This window comes from Anas platyrhynchos, chromosome Z (genome assembly GCF_047663525.1).
Source record: "Anas platyrhynchos isolate ZD024472 breed Pekin duck chromosome Z, IASCAAS_PekinDuck_T2T, whole genome shotgun sequence".
NCBI lineage: Eukaryota > Metazoa > Chordata > Aves > Anseriformes > Anatidae > Anas > Anas platyrhynchos.
Window position 1 is genome coordinate 47,965,790 of NC_092621.1, and position 21,177 is coordinate 47,986,966.

General features: G+C 37.8%; 1 protein-coding gene across 5 annotated transcripts in view; it reads right to left on the bottom strand.

Moving 5' to 3' along the window:
- Positions 1-21,177, bottom strand: part of SHC3 (SHC adaptor protein 3) — a 66,612-nt gene that overhangs the window by 10,845 nt on the left and 34,590 nt on the right. For all 5 annotated transcript variants that reach the window (XM_038170592.2, XM_038170591.2, XM_038170590.2 and 2 more), the window contains 8 exons: positions 19,402-19,465; positions 16,671-16,790; positions 13,397-13,450; positions 9,256-9,307; positions 4,588-4,714; positions 3,322-3,475; positions 2,085-2,181; positions 969-1,163 (listed from right to left, as the gene is read on the bottom strand). In XM_038170592.2, coding sequence (XP_038026520.1) covers positions 969-1,163; positions 2,085-2,181; positions 3,322-3,475; positions 4,588-4,714; positions 9,256-9,307; positions 13,397-13,450; positions 16,671-16,790; positions 19,402-19,465 — 863 coding nt within the window. The remainder of the gene's footprint in view (positions 1-968; positions 1,164-2,084; positions 2,182-3,321; positions 3,476-4,587; positions 4,715-9,255; positions 9,308-13,396; positions 13,451-16,670; positions 16,791-19,401; positions 19,466-21,177) is intronic.

Here is a 21,177-nt window from a genome sequence, read left to right on the forward strand (position 1 = left end):
TAAGGGCATGGTTATTAGAAATTAAGGTTAACATCCATCATTTCAGTCAGCAGACTTTTCTCATTGTAGAACTATATTGATAGATAGGTGCACTCTTTAACTTTTCACCTCCCCCTTTCTTTCAGTTCAAAATCTTTGCTGTAGAAACAGAGACACATTTCAGCAAAAACATGCCAGGAAGACAGTTTCATGTAGACTGAAGTTACAGAAATGTAGATATGTTATTTTACAGATAACATGTAGGCATCAACTGCTTTGTCTCACTGCCTTTTAATAATATGAACTAAATTGAATAAATCGTGTCAGCAACTGAATGGAAGTAAGATGAACAGAACAAGGAAGGTTTTCTATACATCAAATTGCTTTCCCCATACTTTTTGTTAAGTATCTGCTCATGGCTGGAAACCTTGTATATGGGTATCATCAGCATCAAAATTATGACTGATGCTTAAAACTTTATTTGAAGACTATAGCTGTGACACTGAGTCCGGGAAAGTTGACTTCAAAAGTAAAATAAACGGCTAGGTAGGGCTGTAGACGTACCTGGAAGAAGAGAGAACTTACTTTTATCTCTCAATTTTCTTGTTGCACAAAGTCAAATGCAGTATGCATTGACTTCCTAGAAACAAGTTCACAGGACAGGCAAGGAGCTAGTTCTCCAGTCAATCACTCCTTCATTTTCATGCATGACAGGGCTCCCGATTTATTTTCCTTCTGGCACAGTTACCCATGATGCTATGGATAACATAGACTGCAGCTTAACACAGATCTAATACAAATTAGCTTCAGATCTTTGGCTACCGTTATTTTTATCTCAGTCAGATATGAAACCACCATGAATTCTAAGGCTCACTGTGACTTCACTAGGGATACTAAAATTTAATCTGGAGAATTTTAGGATTATTTTTATACAGAATTAATACATAAAGTCTCTTGCTAGAAAGGGAGTGAAAAGGAAGGGAACTCACTCATGTCAAATAGATCCTTTTCTGGGCTACTCTCTTTGGTATTATTTGCGTTTCCACTGAAGGTACTTTCAGCATCTGCCTGAAGTGCCAATAGAGCTTCCATATTTATATGCTGGGTGTTCACATAAGTTGGCATCTCTGCTGTTGAAGTTACTTGTGATCTCCCTTCCGGCACACTATAAATATCCAGAGATCCTGGAAAATTCAAGAGATGGTGGTTTATTTTATTTATTTATTTATTTATTATTTTTTATCTTTTACATAATTATGTTGTTAGAATGAACAGATGATAATATCAAAACCCATCACAACAGGTTTAAAATTCCCTGGAATGGAAGATAGAAAGACAGTAACTGCTGAAGCTAATAGAAACAATATGCCATTGAAAACAGTTGTAACAGTGTTTCAGTGAATTTTATTTTTAATTATTCTGGAGAAAAGGTATTTTTTGTAAATCAAGACTGTGAGTTTCAAATTAGCTGGGGACTCATTGGGGATGAAATGAAACAAAGTTCCCAAATCAGTGTACATTAACAACAGACAACGTATTCTGGCATTTGAAAAGAAATGGTCCACCCAAGACACCTCAAAGCTGTCACGTAAAGGTGGAAGGGGTCAAATTTGACACAGATGTTTTGAAGTGGTTTGCTTATAACTCATAAACTGCAATATTAAAATCATGCAGTGTTTGTTATGTGTAGAGCCCAAATTATATACAGACGTGCATTGTTCTACATTCCTAAGAAGATTCTGACTTTGTACCCTACCTTTGGAAAATCCACTGTGCATATCCTAGTGGGTCAGATTTTATGAAAAGACCAAAAGTTTGTCTTTAAATACCATGAACTTTTCAGACAAGCTAGATAGCTGAATGTTTGGGGCAAATCTGTACAGGAAGTGTTCTGCAAAATATAAGTTTTTGTGAAGGTGTGCATTTAATAATTCATCCAGGAATACTTACCAAACACTTTTCACTGATGTCAACACCAAAATTCATGACAAAGGGGACCAACAAAGTGCAGTTCATTGACTTAAGTCTTCAAGGCATCAGACATTTCTGTGCTTTGCCCACCCAAGACATCCTGATACATTACAACCCAAACTGGTAAGACTCACCTTGCTTAACAGGTTCATGATGCCAGTCTTCATTGAATTTGTCTCCTAAGTGACGACTCTGGTAATAGATCCGCTCTCTTCCCACTCCTGCTGCAGACTAGAATGGACACATGTACAAAGAAAATTGCAATTACCATTAAAACACTGATATATTATGAGTGGCTTGGACAATTTCCTTGGCTGTATTCTGTGTACTCCCACTCTTTATTTCCGATTCATTATTGTGTCAGAATATAGATCTCAGGAAAACATTTGTGTAGGAGTAGGACATTACTGGTGACCTTCATGAAAACTTCCCTCCTTCCTGCTTTATCAACCCCTGCAATCCCAAATAATACATCATTGCCTTCAATATGTTTGTCTCCACACAGGCAGCCCTGACAAACTGTGGCTGGGAAAACCATTTCTTAGAAACCACACAAGGGATCAGTAGACACCCCAAACACCCTCAAAAACATGAGCTGAAAGACTCACATTGGTACCAGGGAACTCACTTAGATATTGACAGGAATATGTTTTCTTCAGTCAAGGCCCCTCTAGATTTAAACAGAATTGGACTGGATCTCAAAACTCCTCTTAAGTGGTTATATGGATAAGAGTCAAACCTCTGACAGCAACGCTGGTAGAAATATCCAAGCTGGCTTCGGTTCAGTGTGAGATGAAAGACCTACCTAGGAACCTGGCTAGATATCAGTTGCTGCTGAGTTATTAGCATAATGAAATGTTAGCAATGACTGTATTAGATTGTATAGAAGCTTCTGTATCAAATAGTTTCTAGTTTGTTTGCACTCTTAATTCATACTCTCTGAGACAGATATGTTGCTTAAAACTGTAGTAACCTCCAGCTTCTTCTCTGAACTTTTTTTTTTTTTTAACACCATGAAGAATTCAACTCCCTTTGCTCAAATGCTTAAATTGTTGTCTCCTAGATCAATGCCCATTAAATATGAAACTAACCATACATTTATGTTCCAAATAAATCCATCTTAAATATATATATATTTAAATTATATATATGTGTATGTAATATAATATATAACATATATATTACATATAGCACATATCTTATATATAACATATATATGATATATACATATATCATATGCATATAATATATATTATATATTTTATATTATATATATGCATATATATATATATAGTATACTTTACATATATATATATATATGTATGCATGTAAATTTTGGATCCATCAGCAAGAGGGCAGAGAGGCACCGACCTGAGCTGTGTCTGCAGCAGTGGGAATCCTTGCTTTGAGTCTGGCATCAATGAAGCCACCAGGAGGGGGCATTTTATTTGGGATGTTGTTGTAATAGGGATGTTCTGCTGCCTCACTCTCTTCCTCCATCCATGACTCATCAAAACTCTGCACCCTGTAAGAAAGTGAGTGCTTGAGTTTGTGTGTCACTTGCAGAGCACTTACAAATACTTTCAGCATGTTAAGACAGGCTGTGAGAGGATCACTATTGCATATTATTTTGAAAATTCAGCTACCATCATTGGCCAGGATGATGCAGCAGATACCCTGATTAGATACATTTTATCTACATCTCCCTTTGCAATGGATGAAATTCTTTAGCCTGAAAAATGATTTATTTTTTTTTAAACTTAGCTTTAAAGATCATTAAATAATCCACAAACAAACTCACAGTAGCATTCGTAATATTATTACTTGATTGACTGACTAAGCCCTAAAACATTGTCTTTAATTATGTCTGTACTATCACCACTGTAAATCTTGAAGAACTTCATGAAGTCATGAGATAGGATCTGTGCTTTCAGTCTACATTTAACAGTCATTTATTCCATTCCAAAGTGAGTACAGAATGCTTCCAGATAGAAATAATAGCATTTAATATTCACATTCATAAATGTGCTCATTTTACCCTTATGTAAGAAATAAGATTTATTCTAATGTTACTGAGCATATACTGATCCATGATAAAAATAGAGATCACTAAAGGAAACAGAAGGCTATACCACAGCATTTTAAACGTGTGAAAGCCAACAAATCTGACATTATTACTCTAGAGAACAATGCAGTCAAAGCCTGTCTATGAGACATTACATTCCTAAAACCTTTACTCCAGCTAATACCAGAAATAGTGAAACATCACTGATCATTTGGGAAGCCCAGCAACTCTAGCTCACTTTATCCAAATTGACGGAGCTGCTATCACAGTAACAAGAATGATAAAATGTGACAAATAATATTCATTCTTGGCCATCCAACACTGCATATTAACCACGATGGAAAACACATGATACTTTGAGTAATTTCACTGTGAAATCCATATTTAGTCCATTCTTTTAAAATGACTCTGCTCCTCTCAGATTCATTAAGCAAGCCCTCCTTTGCTAATTCAGCAGAAATCTCTTTTTGAAGCATTTAAATCCTGTTCATCTCCAGCAAATTTGTCCATAGCATATTTTATAAAGTAAAAATAAAGAATGTTCTTTATCAGTCTTCTGTAACCGTACTCACCTATCGTGGAAAGTAGGTATCTTAGAGGGGCACCTTAAGTATTGCTTAAATCGAAGCTCAAATGCCTGCCCTATGGTGCTGATGACATCCTGGGCAAGGCCATCACAGCATTCCAGTATATGACAAGCTACATGAAAAAGATTGACACATTCAAATCAATCTTTATATTAGAGCGGGATGCACTGACCTATGACAAAACACCTACATGTCAGGCATAATTGGCCTATTTGTGGTATGTGCATTTCAGTAAAACCTGAAGCAGGCATGATGAATTTCAGACAATGGACTGTAAAGATTAAATAAAATAGATATAGTGTGTAACTGCAACAGGCAAGAGCTCAAATCAGTTCCACAACTTTAATAAGTCCAGAAAGATAGGAAACTCCATAAAATTCACACTTGTTATTAATTGAATGCAATAGGCTATATGAAAACTTTGAGCTCTAAATTGAGCTTACAAATAAAAGATTACAAATATAAGTAGACAGCAAAAGCAACAGCAACCTTAACTACTCCATGCTTTCTTTGCTTTCATTAATTTTATACCCACTTTAATTTTATTTTAGCTGTGGTGGGATGGCTCCCATGACTGGAGTGTTGGAATGGAAGGATACGGGCTCTTTAGGAAGGACAGGGAGGGAAGATGAGGAAGGGGCGTTACTCTCTATGTCAATAAGCAGCTGGAACACGTGGTGCTCTACCTGGGGATAGGTGAGGAGCTTATGGGTCAGGATTAAAAAGAAGACAGGGCTAGGTGACATTCTACTGAGAGTCCATTACAGGCCACTTGCCAAGGAAGATTGATTAGATAAGGCTTTATACAAACAAATAGAAACAGTCTCACTTTCACAAGCTGTGGACCTCATGGGGGACTTCAACCACCCTGATATGTGTTGGAGGGACAGAACAGTGGGGCATAGCAATCCAGGAGGTTCCTGGGTTGTGTTGATAACAACTTCCTTCTTCAAATGATAGAGGTGCCGACAAGGAGAGGTGTTATGCTGGACCTAATTCTCACCAACAAGGAGGGGCTGGTAGACAATGTGAAGCTCAAATGAAGCCTTAGCTGCAGTAACCATGAAATAGTGCAATTCAGGATTCTTAGAGGAGTGAGGAAGGCACAATTCAAGCTCACAACTCTGGACTTTGGGAGAGCAGACTTTGACCTCTTCAGGGATGTTGGTAGGGATCTGATGAATCTCTTCTTGGTAGAGTTCTCTGTGATAAAGCCCTGGAGAGAAAGGGCCCAGTGGAGCCAGGAGCTGGACTCGATGATCCTTGTGGGTCCCTTCCAATCAAGGATATTCTGTGACTCTATGATTCTGTGAATCTCATAAAGTCCAACAAGAAGTACAGAGTCCTGCTCCTGGGGAGGAACAAGCCCAGGCACCAGAACATGGTGGGGGTCACCCAGCTGGAAAGCTGCTCTGCAGGAAATGGTCTGAGGTTGCTGGTGGACACTGACTTGAACATAAGTCAGTTTTGTGCCCTTGCTGGTAAGGCTGATGGTATTTTTGGCTGCATTAGGCAAAGTATGGCCATCAGGTCAAGAGAGTTGATCCTTTCCCTCTACTCAGCTGCACCTGGAGTGAGGCTGTACCTGAGTGCTGACCAGTTCTAGGCTCCTCAATACAAAGGATATCTAGATGTACTGGAAAGAGTCCAATGCTGGGCTTCCAAGATGATGACAGGACTAGGATACCTTTCCTATCAGGAGAGGCAGAGAAAGCTGGGACTGTTCTGCCTAGAGAAGGGGAGGCATAGGGGAGATTGTATCAATGCCTATAAACATCTGAGTGGCAAGTGCAAAGAGGATGGAGCCAGGCTCTTTTCTGTGGCACCCGGTGCCAGAACAAGAGGCAATGGAAACAAACTAGCACACAAGAGTTTCTGTCTGAATTTCAGACAGTTCAAACACTTGTCAAACACTTCTTTACTGTGTGGGTGGTGGAGCACTGACACAGGTTGCTCAGAGAGGTTCTGGAGCCTCCGTCATTAGAGGTCTTCAAAAACCCCCTGGACATGTTCCTGGACAACTTGCTCTAGGTGTCCCTACTTGTCCTTGCTTGGACCAAATGACCTCCAGAGGTCCCTTCTAACCTTAACCATTCTGTCATGTTCTGATTATCACTCCAAGTTTCCAAGTTGTTCTCTTCAAGTTCCTAATTTTTTTCAAATTTCAAGCTGAAGGAAGAGCAATAATAACAATACTTCCTACATTGCGGACCCTGTTACGGTTGCAGTAATAAAAAGGATGCATGTTGAAAGTAGACTTGACAGACAAAACCAGGACCCTCCACATATTCAGAGGCAGAGGCTGACATCCCTGGCTAGCAGCAGAATATTTGCTGTTTACACTCGCTGCACCAATGTTGTTGGTGGTGAACAACCAGTCCCAGATAAGGTACAGGAAATATCTCCGGGAAAGTGGACCCACAGTAGTTAGATTAAAGAAAGCTATAATTTTTTCACTCTGTAACTAGAGAGGGCATTTAAAGAGGCGACATTGCTTACTGCTATACCTGTCTGGAGCTGAAATGAAGCATGAGTCATTAAGTAGTTTCAGTAGGTGACATAATGAATAACCTGTTTCCTTGGATACGTGAATGGACTTTCAGCAGGTAGGAGATGTGCTTCTTGTAAAAGGTTGAGAAGGTTTGGCTTACACAGAGATGATTTCTTGTGTAGGTTACAGTGGAAGACAGACAGTCTACAGCTATATAGATCCAGAATATAAAGCATGAAGACAGCTTTTCCAACCTTGGGAGTAAATGAGTCTAATATGAATGTGCAAACTGTAGTACAGCATTGGTCCTAGTGTCAATAAGAGCAGCAGTAACACTTTCTGTGAGATACAGAAGTAAAATCAAACTCACTTCTGAAGTGATTTATAGATAACATAAAGGTTGATGGAATGGCCAGAGAGGGTAAAACACAGCAATTTACCCTTGGTAAATTAGACCTTTTGAAAAATGAGTTTTAATACTAGGCACATGCAAAGTCACTGATCTGCCACCTCTGAGGTATACATGCAATTGGGAAAACTTCTTATGGAAAGCTCTGGCTAAGGAGGATGAAAGATTACAGCATTAAAGAATTTCACCTGAGATAACATCGCTACACAGCAGCAAAAATGGCTAATGAGAAAACCAGCTAATGATTAAGCCAGAAGCAAATAAGAATAGGAAAGTGCAACCTCTATTATAGATTGTTGAGATAAATATTAGATTACTTCAAAAAATAACAGTCATTACCTAGACTATGTAGAAAAGTTAAAGGAGAAACAAATGATATGAAGGATGGAGGACGTGAACTGCAGCTGGAGACCTACAGACTTCAATCTGTCAAATCTTTCTTAAAAAATGAGAAATAGCTTGATATAAATGCTTCACAAAAAAAAAACAATATCAGGCACTTAGATGACTCCTTATTCCAGGATAGACAAGCATAACAAGAAACTGTCAGGCTACAATGCCAGTCCACTACACTGCCACCAAGATCTCTTTCTTTCCAACTCAGAAGAGCAGTGCTGTAAAACAAGAGCAGCTGGAGTGCTGCTCCACACTGTATTGCCTCCAGCTTCGTGCATGAGCCTATCAAGAGGAAGGCACATGATGTTGAAACATAATAAGCACCATGAAGAGCTGAACTGTCTCCCTTCCTCCCACTCCACATACATTTTCTAGATGTTTCACTAATATTCAAGTACTACTTCTGAGTTAACATTGCCAAGTCTGGACATTACTGCACATGATCACAACAGATCATTGAGGTACTTAAGATAACTAAAGGACACAAACTACCAAAACTGTTGAACTAGTCATGCTCATGGCTCAGTGGCAGCTTGGAGTTTGCAGGTTTGAAGTTAAAGTGTCTAAATTCTGCAAAAATCCTGTTGGAAGTGCTTCAGTGTTTTGTTTTGTTTTTGTGTTTGTTTTTTTTTTTTTTTTTTGGAGTAGTCTTTTCTTCTCTATGAATCTATGAATAATAAATAGATTCTCAGGTACATTATACAATATTCTGTGTCTAGTATTAAGACCCAGTAATGCTTTCGGCATTACAAACAGAAATGAGTTCTTTATCTATTATTCCACACTGTAATTTACACTCTTATAACATACTATTATTTCTGAAACTCTGCACTGGATCTCAGTCTTTGAAGACAATCAACAAGAGGTTTCCAATACCTGACTGATTGCTGAGAAAGCAATAGAACCAGGCATCTCCATGAATAAAACTTCAGCAAACAATATTTTATGAGGAAGAATTTGGCATGTACTTAGACCTAACAGATTCAGACTCTTAATCAGAGGAGTTAATCAGAGGGCTGCTTAGTTCTTTCATCTTGATTGAGTGTAGGTATGAGTTAGCTGTTGCCTAGAAGCTTGCAGCCAAGACAGGCAAGCTTTTGATTTAAGAGATGAAGAGAATCCAAGTGATATTTGGAGATGAGTTACAGAAAAGACCTGTTCCAAATTTCAGAACTAAGTTGCGTATGGCAGCTTCTTAGTGCTACACAGTCATTCCATGACTCTGTCAAAGACAACTTTTTATTGGGCTGCATTTATGTTTTATTGGGGGAAAAAAAAAAAAAAAGACTAAATTATGCCATGAATAATTCATGTTTCTCAAAGGAAAGTAAATGCCAGATAGATATTTCTAACTTACCTCTCCGATTAACAGGATCCTTAGCTACATATGCAACATAGTCAGTTGTATCCTATTAAAAATTAAAAAAAAAAAAAAAAGACATTTTAAATGTAAAAAATTCTTGCACAGATCATACTGAATTATCACAGTTGCGAGTGTATCTACTCCTGGGGGCATGGTCCCAATGTGACGTGTTTTACTTTACAGATGTACACTACTTAAAACCTATAAAAACATTTATGGGTTTTAATACTGATTGGGAAGCCATTTAAATACAAAGCCATTTAAAATCAGTTAAACAAATCTAGTAGGACATGGGTCAGGATTAATTTAGAAGGGATTAAAAATTTCAAGTCCTCATCTTTCAAGTACTCAAAGATTTGGGTTCAGAATACAAATTATCAGCAGGTTCTGCAGCAGAAAGAGTAGCACTGACATCCCTGTTCCTCAGAAATATTGAGCAATGAGGTTTATTCATGGGTGACAAGCAGGTGTGTTTACATTACTGACTACAATGACGTATGGAACAGAGGTGCTCAAGTACTGCTTGGCTGTTGCAAGCAGTCTCCCAAGATGATCTCCCTCAGCCCATGGGCATCACTCATCCATCCCTTCTCCCACATACCGGGTAGATTTTCTGACAAGAGCAGGCTCAAATCTTTGGGGATATTTTTTTGCTTACTCTCCTACAACACTCACATGATGCACAAGTGGTGCAAACTTTTATCACCATGGAGATGAAACAGAAAGGCCAGTTCACCCAGATACCATGAGGCCTACTAGCATATCTGGAAAATGTCAGTGTTCTTTGATGCAGTCAGGAAGCTCTGGTTAGATCCAGTATATCTTGACATGCCTGGATATTCATGTATATCTAAAGTTAATTGAGGTAGAGATCGGATACTAATTGAAGACCATTGACTGTTATGTCAAGATCTAATGTCATAGCAAACACCAGTCTTCAATGAAATGATAGACTTTTTTTTTAACTTAGCTCTCTGTAGCACAAGCATGCACACACCCCTACCAAAACAAATCACCGTGCTGCATGTATACGTAATTTCCTTCTTAAGTGGATGATAAGGGAAATGATAAAGCACACTCATGGTTCTGGTGACAGGTGGATAGCCATGTCACATAATGCACTATTGGAAGGCACTCAGACACAGCTGTAACGAGGTTGGTCTGGACGAAAAAAAAAAAAAAACAGCAGAGAGGACTACCCTTAGCACTTTGCCTGTTAATTTCTTAAGAACCCAGTGACATAGTGTCTGGGCTATGACTTGAGTGGAAGTAATGACGCAAATCAACAGCTAATGTGAAAAGAAAACTAGCTATGTCTATAATGGTAAATAAAACAGGGCCAAAATAGAAGCCTGAAAGCTGTCCCACAGTTGTTCATGATGCTTAAATGTTGCTACTCTCCCTTGCTTGCCTGTGCTGTTTTCCTATGCAATGCCCTGAAACTGTCCAAGGGAACAACACATGCTGGGCACTGATCCCACGAGACCACTGGGAGGAAAGAGAGTGGATGCACAGAAGCAAATTTCTGATTGGATTTATGTCCTTAAAGCAAGCCATGGGTTATTTTATTCACTAGTACAGACGTAACTAATGGATATATTTATGCCTAAGTAAATAATAGATTTATCTCATAGCTCTTCTAGATGTGGGTGCAAGAGACTGAAACCACATATATTTCATTTCATTTACAGTTTTTTTTCAGATTTGAGCTATGATGAACCACTAAGCACAAGAAGTAAGTGCATTTCACAGTGGATAAATTAAAAGACTCCCATCAAAAGTGTATGCTTTTGGAGGCATCATCTGGACAGAAACTGAAAAGCTACTTTCTAAGGGACCTTTCAGAGATCTGTCTCATGAAAACGTAAGAGATCTCCCTCTATCTTAACAGGCATCTCCAAAACCAGATGTCTTGTCTAGCAGCCTGGAAACAGACACCTGAAATGACTATGGATTAAAAATGAGGGTGGATCATAAGGAGGGGCTAAAGATTGCTAAAGCAGAACCAGAACACAGTCTTAGAAATAAACTAAAAATGATCCTGAAATGGTGTGTAAAAGGATTTGGTAGAAAGATTTTAAGCTCCCATGCACAAATAAAGCCAGAAACTGACTCATTGAAAAGGGGAATATTACATATATATATATATGGTACTCAAGCTGTTCTCCAAGACTGTGGAACGCTTTTCCAGTGGATATATTTTGAGTGATAAAGGCAATTAACGCTTAGGGAGTGGGAGGAAAGTTGCAAAGCTAATTGCTGGCACAAATGTGTGGCAGAAATCCAGAGCAGAAAACTGGGTGGGTTGAGAAGTGGGGGCAGTCTTGCTTCTAAATAAACCAAACTTCAAAATTCAGTATAAGGAAGGCATTCCCTTAAGTAGTCTGGGCACAGATCTGGGCTCCTCATGTTTAGCACAGTATGGCCTTTCTCCCTAGAAGGAGATGAGCTTATGGGCTGTGACCCAACTGTGTTTACAGGAGAAGGTGTGGTGATGACAGTCCTCCACTAAATGGAAATCATTGAGGCCCGATTAAAGTTATGTTCTGATAATCTACAGATGGGTTAATAAAGCAGTGGCTTAAGTCACATCCCTAGCATTTGTCCTCTTTCCTGTGCTCTCTCAGAACAAAGGAACCACCTGCTTCATGAACAAGTTTACCAGATACTAGCCTGCTGAGATGAGCCTGCACAGTGTCATTAGAACCTTACACCTGCCCTCTCCACCCTCAGAATGAAGTCACCATGCTGTGGTCTTACTGGGAATGCAACTTTACAATTTCACTGTCTCTTACAGGCTCCCTTATACGATGCAATTTGATATCTCTGGTAGCTTGCTGACTCAGTAACGTGATTTTCTCTAAAACACTTGGAAGAGCTTGTTTACTCCAAATCCAATCTCTACTGCTGCTCCTCTCTTCTTCTCTGGTAAATCACTCGATCAGTGGGCAGTGTGCAATGGTGTTTCCAGGACTTAGCATTTGGGATGGCAGATGGGGAGCGAAGAATCTTCTTACGGAGGCAGGGAACTGTGCTAATCACTCCTCTGCCCACTTCAGGAATTGTTCATTTACAGCATCCATTGCAATCTGTTGTATTTCAAAGCTGCTGTTGATCCATTTTTATTTTTCCCCCCCCAGATTGTTGTGATATGGCCTCCTTTTCCCTTCTGGAACTTAATGGAGTTCAGCAGAGCTATTCTAAGACTGAAGTTTGCCCTTATGTTTACCAAGGATAGTGAAATGAACAGAGGAAGTTCTGCCTGTTTTCAACTTAATGGAGTTGAACTGAGAGAAATAACTCACAAAGCAGGCTATAAATCACCTTGTCTTACTATATGACTGATAAATGACATATAATCACATGAAGGAAAAGGCATACATACAATTAATCTAGGTTTAAAAGCTTTCAAACCTCTAAGGTTATGAGGTAAGCTTTGTCCGTGTTTTATAATTCTCCCACTTCTTCTAGGTGAGAAATACTTTTTGAGCACATTTAATATGCCTTCAGATGGACTACTCATAAAAACAGGGAAATGCATAACAAGCCAGAGTCTGCCCTTTGATCTAAATGAATCAAATGCGTAGGTGTCTCTGAAAGCTTTGCAAAATTGCAAAGAAAGATCCAGACTCTTCTTGAAAGCCTGTCTTCAAACTGCACGTGTGTAATTAATGTACCTGAAGGCAGTATTTAGCACACTCCTTTCAATGTACACTTCAAAACAAGTAGAAAAAATAAAAAGTACATACATTTCTATAAATATAAACGCAACATAGTTGTCTATTACTGCAAAGAAGACAAAATAAAAAACAGTCGGGATGAAAATTCACACAATACCCATAAGACTATGCTACATTACTTTGAAAAGCAGAGCTCTACTTATCAATTATTATATGAATGCTCACAGCCCTTTGATACTTTTCATTTCAGTCATTCAAAAAGCAGGATTCATGACTGCTTGTCAGTAGTTTCCCTCAAAAAGAGTTTGATGGCAACAATCAAGAATTTATGAAACAAGAAACAGGAGCTATAGTAGTTATATTTTTCTTTCAGTAGGCTATGCAATAAATTTTGTCACACAGTCCTCAAAGCAATATCTATGCGAGAGAAAGCTTTAGTTTAGATAAATACTTACAGGATCACCTCCGGATGCGAAGGAGATAGATTGCATATGGTGATTTGCTATGATCTGTATGGATCAGAAGAAATAAGTGCAAGTCAGTAGGTTTTTCTTACACAGTTTAACCTTTGATTTCTTTTTTTGGTTCATGCAGGGGTGAAAATCCAAAAAACAATATCAAAATATACTGTTTCACTCACAAGGAATCCAAAGAGTAACATGAGAATATATTAAAAGAAACAAAACAAAACAAAACAAAAATAGCATATCCATTCCAACGTTCTTTGAAACCTAGCAGGACACAGCAAAATTTTTAAGTGTGCTTAGAACGTCATTAAATCATATAGATTTGTTATACAGTATAAGAAATTTTAATCTGCTAAAGTTCACTTGCTTTATCACAGTTAGTGATGAATGGAGCAAAGTATGCTATTAATCAAAATACTTTTCTGCCTATTCCACTCTGGTGAAATCAATGAAATCATGCCTAACTGCACAGGAGCTGAGGTTCCTAACATTGCTTCCAGTAGCAACCATGTCATTTTTAATGGTTGGACTAGATGATCTTAGAGATCTTCTCCAACCTAAATGATTTTAGGATTCTATTTTATGTTTCGAACATAAACATAATTGCAATATGCAAACAGAATTTTCAATCTAGCTGCAATCTAGCATTATGGCCAAAATCTCAGCCATATTCCAGGGCTTTGGAATGACTAAATTCAATTTGCTTATGTACAATTTGAACTAATAAGATGTTTCTCTGGGAACAGATGAATTGTCATGAACCTCTAATACAGGGATAACTGCTCTGCTGCATTGCTATTCTGATATTTAACTTATGAAATCTTTTAATAATGAAATCATGTAACAACCAGGAAAGAAAAGGTCATTTGAAAGAAAATTTCACTTGTTCTTTTGACTCGTAAAAACGATACCAAATAATTCATCTGGTTTAGGACAGACCCCTAATTCAGTATCTCAGAGCATATGACGGTAGTCATTTGGATCTTAGTTGTTCACTTTAGAGAGGGAGTCATACACTTAAGAAAACTGTTCCAGAAAACAAAACAAAAACAAATTAAAAAAAAAAAAAAAGAAGTTATAAAAATATTCTATGAGTTCTTCTCTTATCCTGAATCCTAAAGACCTAAACCATCCTTCCTGAAAAAGAAAGCTACCTGACACGTTTCTCTGAATCACACTGCTTCACCAAGTCAGACAGAACTGACAGAGTGAGCAACTTGAAGTGCTTGTTTCATGTAAAGAGTGCTTCCATTTTAATACTCCTGCTTGTCCACAGAGGTCTCAGAAGATATGGTTAATTTTAAAGTGTTCCCTGGAGAACCATCATTCCCTACTCATCAGTGAGGATTTCCTTCTCTTTTTTCCCATATAGAGGAGGTGAACTTAACAACAAAAATAAACTACTGAAGATTTTCTGCACAGTTAATATTGTAAAAATAACATGTTCATCATCATAATAAATAAAAGAGCAGATTTCTCAAAGGGTTTTTTTTTTTTTTTTCAAATTTTAAGGAAATATAAAAGTTTCAAAACTATTAGTTCAAGTCAGAATTTTCTTCCTATTCCACAGGTAAATATTTTAGGTTCTTTGGTATTTTTCCCCAATACTGAAATCCTGAAACAAAACATATCAAAGTATCAATGTCTTGCACTACTTTATGTGAAACAATTCACTAATGTTGGCATATAGTTTTGAAATATCTCACTCTACCGAAGTACTTTATCCAAACAAACAAAACCAAAATAAAATGTCAGCTTCCACTCAGCATGCTCACAAAGTTTTTGTACAGGACACAATGCATTGCTTGCCTGCTAGCCACGGGCAAAAAACAGTCTTTTTTTTCCCTCCAGCTCCTCTGGGAAAAGAAGGCTGTTACAGACATCCAAAACTGCCTTCCTGGGTGAGGCTTCAAAGAGCACAGCTTCTGGGCTGCGCTTATTTTCAAATCAAATGCTTGGCACAAACAAGAAACTAGAGAGGCCACAGCCAGACTGGGGATCTCTGAGAAACCAGATGTTTCACAGGCCTGCAGCATCCAGAGCAAGTCCATCTCAAAAAGAATGATGTGTGAGAAAGATAAACAGTTTTGTCAACCCTTTTTTAGTTTTGCTTTTGTTTGTTTTTTTTAGCTCACTGAAAATTATTTCATCACTCACAGGAGAAAAAAAAAAAAAAGGCAACAAAGCATCTTTCCTGGGATCCTTCCCTGGGATAATTCAGTTTAACTTAATTTCTACCCTGATGTCAGCTGAAAACAAGGCCACTTCCAGGCTTGCTACTCTTTTGATAGATCTAATAAACATCAAGTTCATATGCTTCTGACTGGGGGCAGCCATCCTTATGAAAAACACTGCTGTGTCTATTCCATAATAAGGCTCCAAAATACTGCAAGCAGCCATAATGTTGCTCTCACAGTCTCAGTGCTCACTGTAGATGATTGAGATGCTTTCTAAATGAGGATAAGAATGAAGACAAATCAATGAAAACATAATAATAAACAGCAAGCCTTTTAACACACAGTGTTTTTTCTTCTTTAATGTTGAGGCTCCTAACAACAGCAATTTTTTTTTTATTTTATTTTTTTCTCTCTCTAGCTGTATCTGGGCAGAAAGTTGCACGCAGTATGTGGCTCACAGCAAATAGCACAGCAGTGACTACGCAAGTCCGTCTGCTTTCTCTTTATATATACCCTGAGCAAGGATTTTTCTCATCTCATACATCATTTACAATCCACTGCAGTGATTCCCCAAAGCCTGTATGTACCTTCAGCACAAAGAAGAAACAAGCTGCCTGAAAAAGACTGCTTTGTCTTTCAAGAAGACTGGCATTTCACTGCACTGCAAAATCCTTGTGGCTGTATTTTTAGCAGTGTCTTAGGAACAGATTGTCCTTTAGGGCTCTAAATGAGAAGGATGAAAATAAAATTGGAGATGTGCATTCAGTCCTTTGGTCACCTACTCCAAACGCATCCCTCTGAACTCTCTGAAAGTTTGTAACTGTATGAAAAAAGAACTCCCAGGACTAGAAAATGCTTTTTCATGTTATAGGTCTCCTAAGAACAAAACCTAAACATGGCAAGAAGAAAATAATTCATCAAAACTTCTGAATACTAGAGCAAACTACGACTCCTAATATGATTTATATTTTTTCACTCATTTTATAAACATTATTGTGGAACAGTACCTTTTGGCAGACAGCAAATACCTGTGCAGTAGGCTGTTCTTCCAAAGTCTCACAAATTAACATGGCACTTGCACTCACCTGCTTTGTATCAGGAGTCATTAGGTTTAAGCTGGTGGTGGAGATATTCAGCATTATGCTCATTCCTGCAAACTGAAGATTGCTTTTTCCCAAGATGCTAGAAAGAACTTTGCTTGGTGGCTGTGAGGGAGAAAAAAAAAAAAAAAGCAGGTTTGTGTTTTGTTTACTTGGGACAACCTACCTTGCAGGTAGGATTAGCTCAAATCTTAAAGATTCCTAAAAAGCTGCTGACTTTTCAAAGATCACTTCATTGGAATAGCTGTTTTCCTCTGGAAAAACTACTAATATTGCTAATGATATCTGGGCAGGTATACACAATACTTGACCTAACAAATTAAGACCTACTAAGACCTATCTTTTTTTGTGAGATATCAATCCTATCTTCATCAAGGGACTATGCGAGCAGACTAAGATGAACACCATAAGTCATTATCTTAAAATGACATGTTCTTATTCTGCAAAAACAACTCAAAATCCTTTCAGGATCTGTTGCTTGCTCTGCATTGATTGCCTGCTCTTCTCCCTTTCTGAATGGGAAGTGGGATTCCTGTGACAGTGGTGGGATACTCACAAAAAATAGAGTGATGTTATACTCATAGACTTCTCAACAGTAGGTAAAAGCCCAGCAGGATCTAAAACCTCTGTATGTGGGGATACAATGTACAGCTGAAGATTATTCCTAACTCATAAAATCAGTACAAATGGTGTGAAAACAGAGGAGATGTAATAATACTAATTTCTGTAGGTAAGTATCCCATATGATCCTAAGATGTTGTGTAGCAACGTGAGTTTCGCTGCATATCTTCTATGCTGCAAGCTGGATGAGAACAAAAGTAAGGGGTTACCTAGGAGGGACCACAGAGCTTACAAACTTCACACCTCTGGCAGCCAGGAGAAATCTCTCAACCACAAGAGAACAGATAAACACAGCCCTAACAATAGATTGCCAGAAATAACAGACCAAGTCCAGTCACCTGCTGTAGATGTACAGGTGAATACTGACGTTGGTTGTTAGGGTATAAAAGCAGAGTTGTGAGTAGAGGCAGCATCCTTCTGCCACTGTATTTATGTTATGGTCTGCAAGTCTGGTAAGTTTCTAGCAGACTGGCCACTTTTCTGATCCTCATTAAAGCTTAATTCAGTTTCGTTGTGTTTGTGTTTGTTTTTTACCTCTTTCATTGATTAAAAACATATTTTTTATATATTATTTGTATGCAACGGTTGTGCTGCACTCTTTTTACTTCACCATGCTACAGAGCTAGTATTTTCCCTAGCACCTCTTTACAACAAGCTCATTAAATATTCTTGTTTCTCTTCTTTCCTTAAACCCTTGTGTTTCCAAGATGATACCTGAGGATCCCCTCTCCAAGAGGGTAAGTGTGAAAAATTGACCTCAAGAACCAAACTTGTAAGCCAGCAGTGACAAAACCATGAAAGTACACAGTTAAAAAAAGATAATTGCCTTCAACATTTAGCTGAAGTTCTGTTGCTGGGCAAACTTTCTTCTCAGACAGCAGGCTTACTTTATAAATAGTATATCTTTTCAATAACTGTTAAGCACTACTGTTTCTTAAAAGAGTAATACGATAAGGTGTTTTACTAGGCACTTAGGGCTCTATTTAAACTACTTTTTGAATTACATTTTGCATCACTGAGCATTTCCAATAAAGGTATTTTCCTCTTTCAGGTTTAAAAAACAAAGGTCAGAGCATCTAAAAATGACAGCGAGATAAATTTGTTGAGAAAGAAGAAAACCACAACTTAATCTCTGAAACAGTTTCCAATTAGGCTGTCATATATGTGGTTGCCTTCTTTCACCAGGGGAAGATTTCCCACTGCATAAGTGGTGTATCAGACTCCCCCTTCTGCATGGACTCTGCCCAGATGGCCAGGTGGGGGATAAGCAGGTAGACCTTGTCCTTCTCCTTCTGCTCCCAACAACATGCACAAGGGCTAGAATTAATTGCATTCTGTGCTCTTTCCAGTAGACTTTGTATTAAATTCCAGTTTTGCTCATGGGCATGTGGAAAAGCAGGAGGTACAGGGGCTAAGCTGAGGTTTCCTCCACTTCCTGCTTCAGACCCTAATTCCTACTACGCAAGTAAGAATGAATGCCTGAAAAGAATTGTGTCAAGCCAATAACACTTGGACCTGCCTTCAGGCCACAGAGCATTTGGCTATAAGTGTTTATGGAAAGAGTATGTGAAATGGGGAATCATCAAGTACATTCTTTCTCTTTCCAGAAATCAGCAATTTCCAAACTCTTAATTGTCACCAGTAAAGCTATGCTCCATCAAAAGATCTAATCAGTTTCAAAACAATGTATATTTTTGGCCTCCAAAATAAATGATTTTTCACAACTTACTCATACATTTTATGAAAAGGCATTCCCTTTTGTTTGCTTTTTAGCCTTTCACCTGCAAATTTACCAAAAACAATCAAACTAAACAACCACACAAACACACATGCAAAAACAGAGTTTCTACAGTATGAACATAAAGGCAAGCCACAATGTATTTCCTAGTTGTCCTCATACTTCAAGATGTCTATAAAAGATGATTCTAACCAAAAGGGAGAGAGGCAAATTAATAGGTGAAAAGAGCCAATACTTTAAATGATTAATGATTTGCAATTCTCAAAGCTGCTTTAAACCACCTGCTTGCTGTGCCTGGTCTCCTTGGTGTTGAACTAAGAAAATAAAGTCAACTTCACTACAAGAAAAGAAAAATACCTTTCGTTTCTTGAAGGCTCCTTTGGCACCAGGCACAGCTTCACAAACACGACTGATTGCTTCCCTGAAGAGACAGAAAAAAAGGTTTATGGCAAGTGAAATCATGAGTTTCTTCATCATACTTCTGAGATGCACTGGAAGAGAACAGCTCCAGATGGTATTTCTGCTCACAGGTGAAGATACTTAGTAGGTCAGTTAGCTCTCTTCTCACCACTAGAAGAGGTGCCATTCAGATTTAGGCTACCTTAGCATAAAGCAGAAGGCAGCGAACAGTCAACATTAGTGAAAGGAAGAGTATCTTGAGAGCTACAAATGATAAAAACGATTTTTCTCACTATTTAAAAGAACTTTCCTCATTGTAAATTAGAAAACTTACTTTGACACCTTCTTCCAGTTCTCTTTTTTGTACCTTATTAAGCCATGAGGAATCTGATCATAAGAAATGTCTTTAACTAACATTTCTTTACAGCTTTTTTTTTTTTAAAAAAAAAAAAACTTTCCTATAAAGTAAGGGTTACTTATTACCATTTTTCTCATTCATGTATTATGCACATTTTCAGTCCCACCTTTTTGGCTTTAGAAAATATATTCTAAGAAGTGCAAAATATTCATGATAATATACACATTGTATAGAAGACATGAGAAGTTTGTTTTGATACAAAATTTTAATTGATAAATTGTTCAGTGTGACCTGAATAATTTACTTGTGCCCCTATTTTTACACTGTAAACAAAATGAATGCCTTGAGCATTTTTTTTCAGTTTTCTAATATTGCTTTATTTTTCCCACTGTATCCACATTGAGTGAAAGAAAATGAATATGAATTAGGACAGTAATTATATGTTAGATTATTTTTTTTTTTCAAATCATACAGCTACAACAAATATTTTAGATTCTTTCAGTATTGAAAAACTAATTATCAGAACAATCAAGCTGGTCAGTGTTTAAATTGTGCTACTGTGCACACCCAGATATTCCTGTGGCAATTAACTATTATGCTGTAATAGTTAACCTGTCAAATTGACACTGCACAAAACAGTTGCCCAGAGACCTATAGAGTTGGCTGTAAACCTCATTTGTTTTAAATATCAATCGGGAGTAACAGCACACTATTCTTAGACCTAGAACCACATGAATAAATATAGAATGGAAAACAATAAACTATGAGCTAAAGAACAGCCAAAATACTCAACACCTCAATACAACCTTGATAAAAATACCTATTATTTTAATTGTGTGTCATATGCAGGATGGTATTTCAACTATTCATTAGGTCAATGCACAGGATCAACAAGTGAGCCAGGAAAGAAATGTCATATATGTTTCAACATTCAATATATAATGGCTCTGCAAATGTCACAGATTTATCCAGGCGCAATCAGTAATTACTATATATTTATTCCTGGGGTACTGTTACCTAGGGTAGATACAAAGTTCAAATCACCTGTTCGCATGTTTTTTTTTGGGCAGAGAGAGGGGGAGGAACAGGCTTTGCAGCAGGTTTAAAATCCTGTCATTCTGAAGAAGAGCAAGATTTATAGAAACAGATAATCAAAAAGCTTTCAGGCACACAATCCTTTCTTCAGGTCTGGAAGAGAGCTTGTTTGTTCCAAAGCTTGTCTTTTCTTTTTTATCTCTCAGCTACATCTGCTCCCCTAATAAGATTGTCTCTCACTACAAACCCTTCCTTGCATATATCCTCAGACCATCATTGATATAACAGCAATCCATTTCACAGTTCAGTGCTTGTATTTAGTTCCCACATTTACCACTATG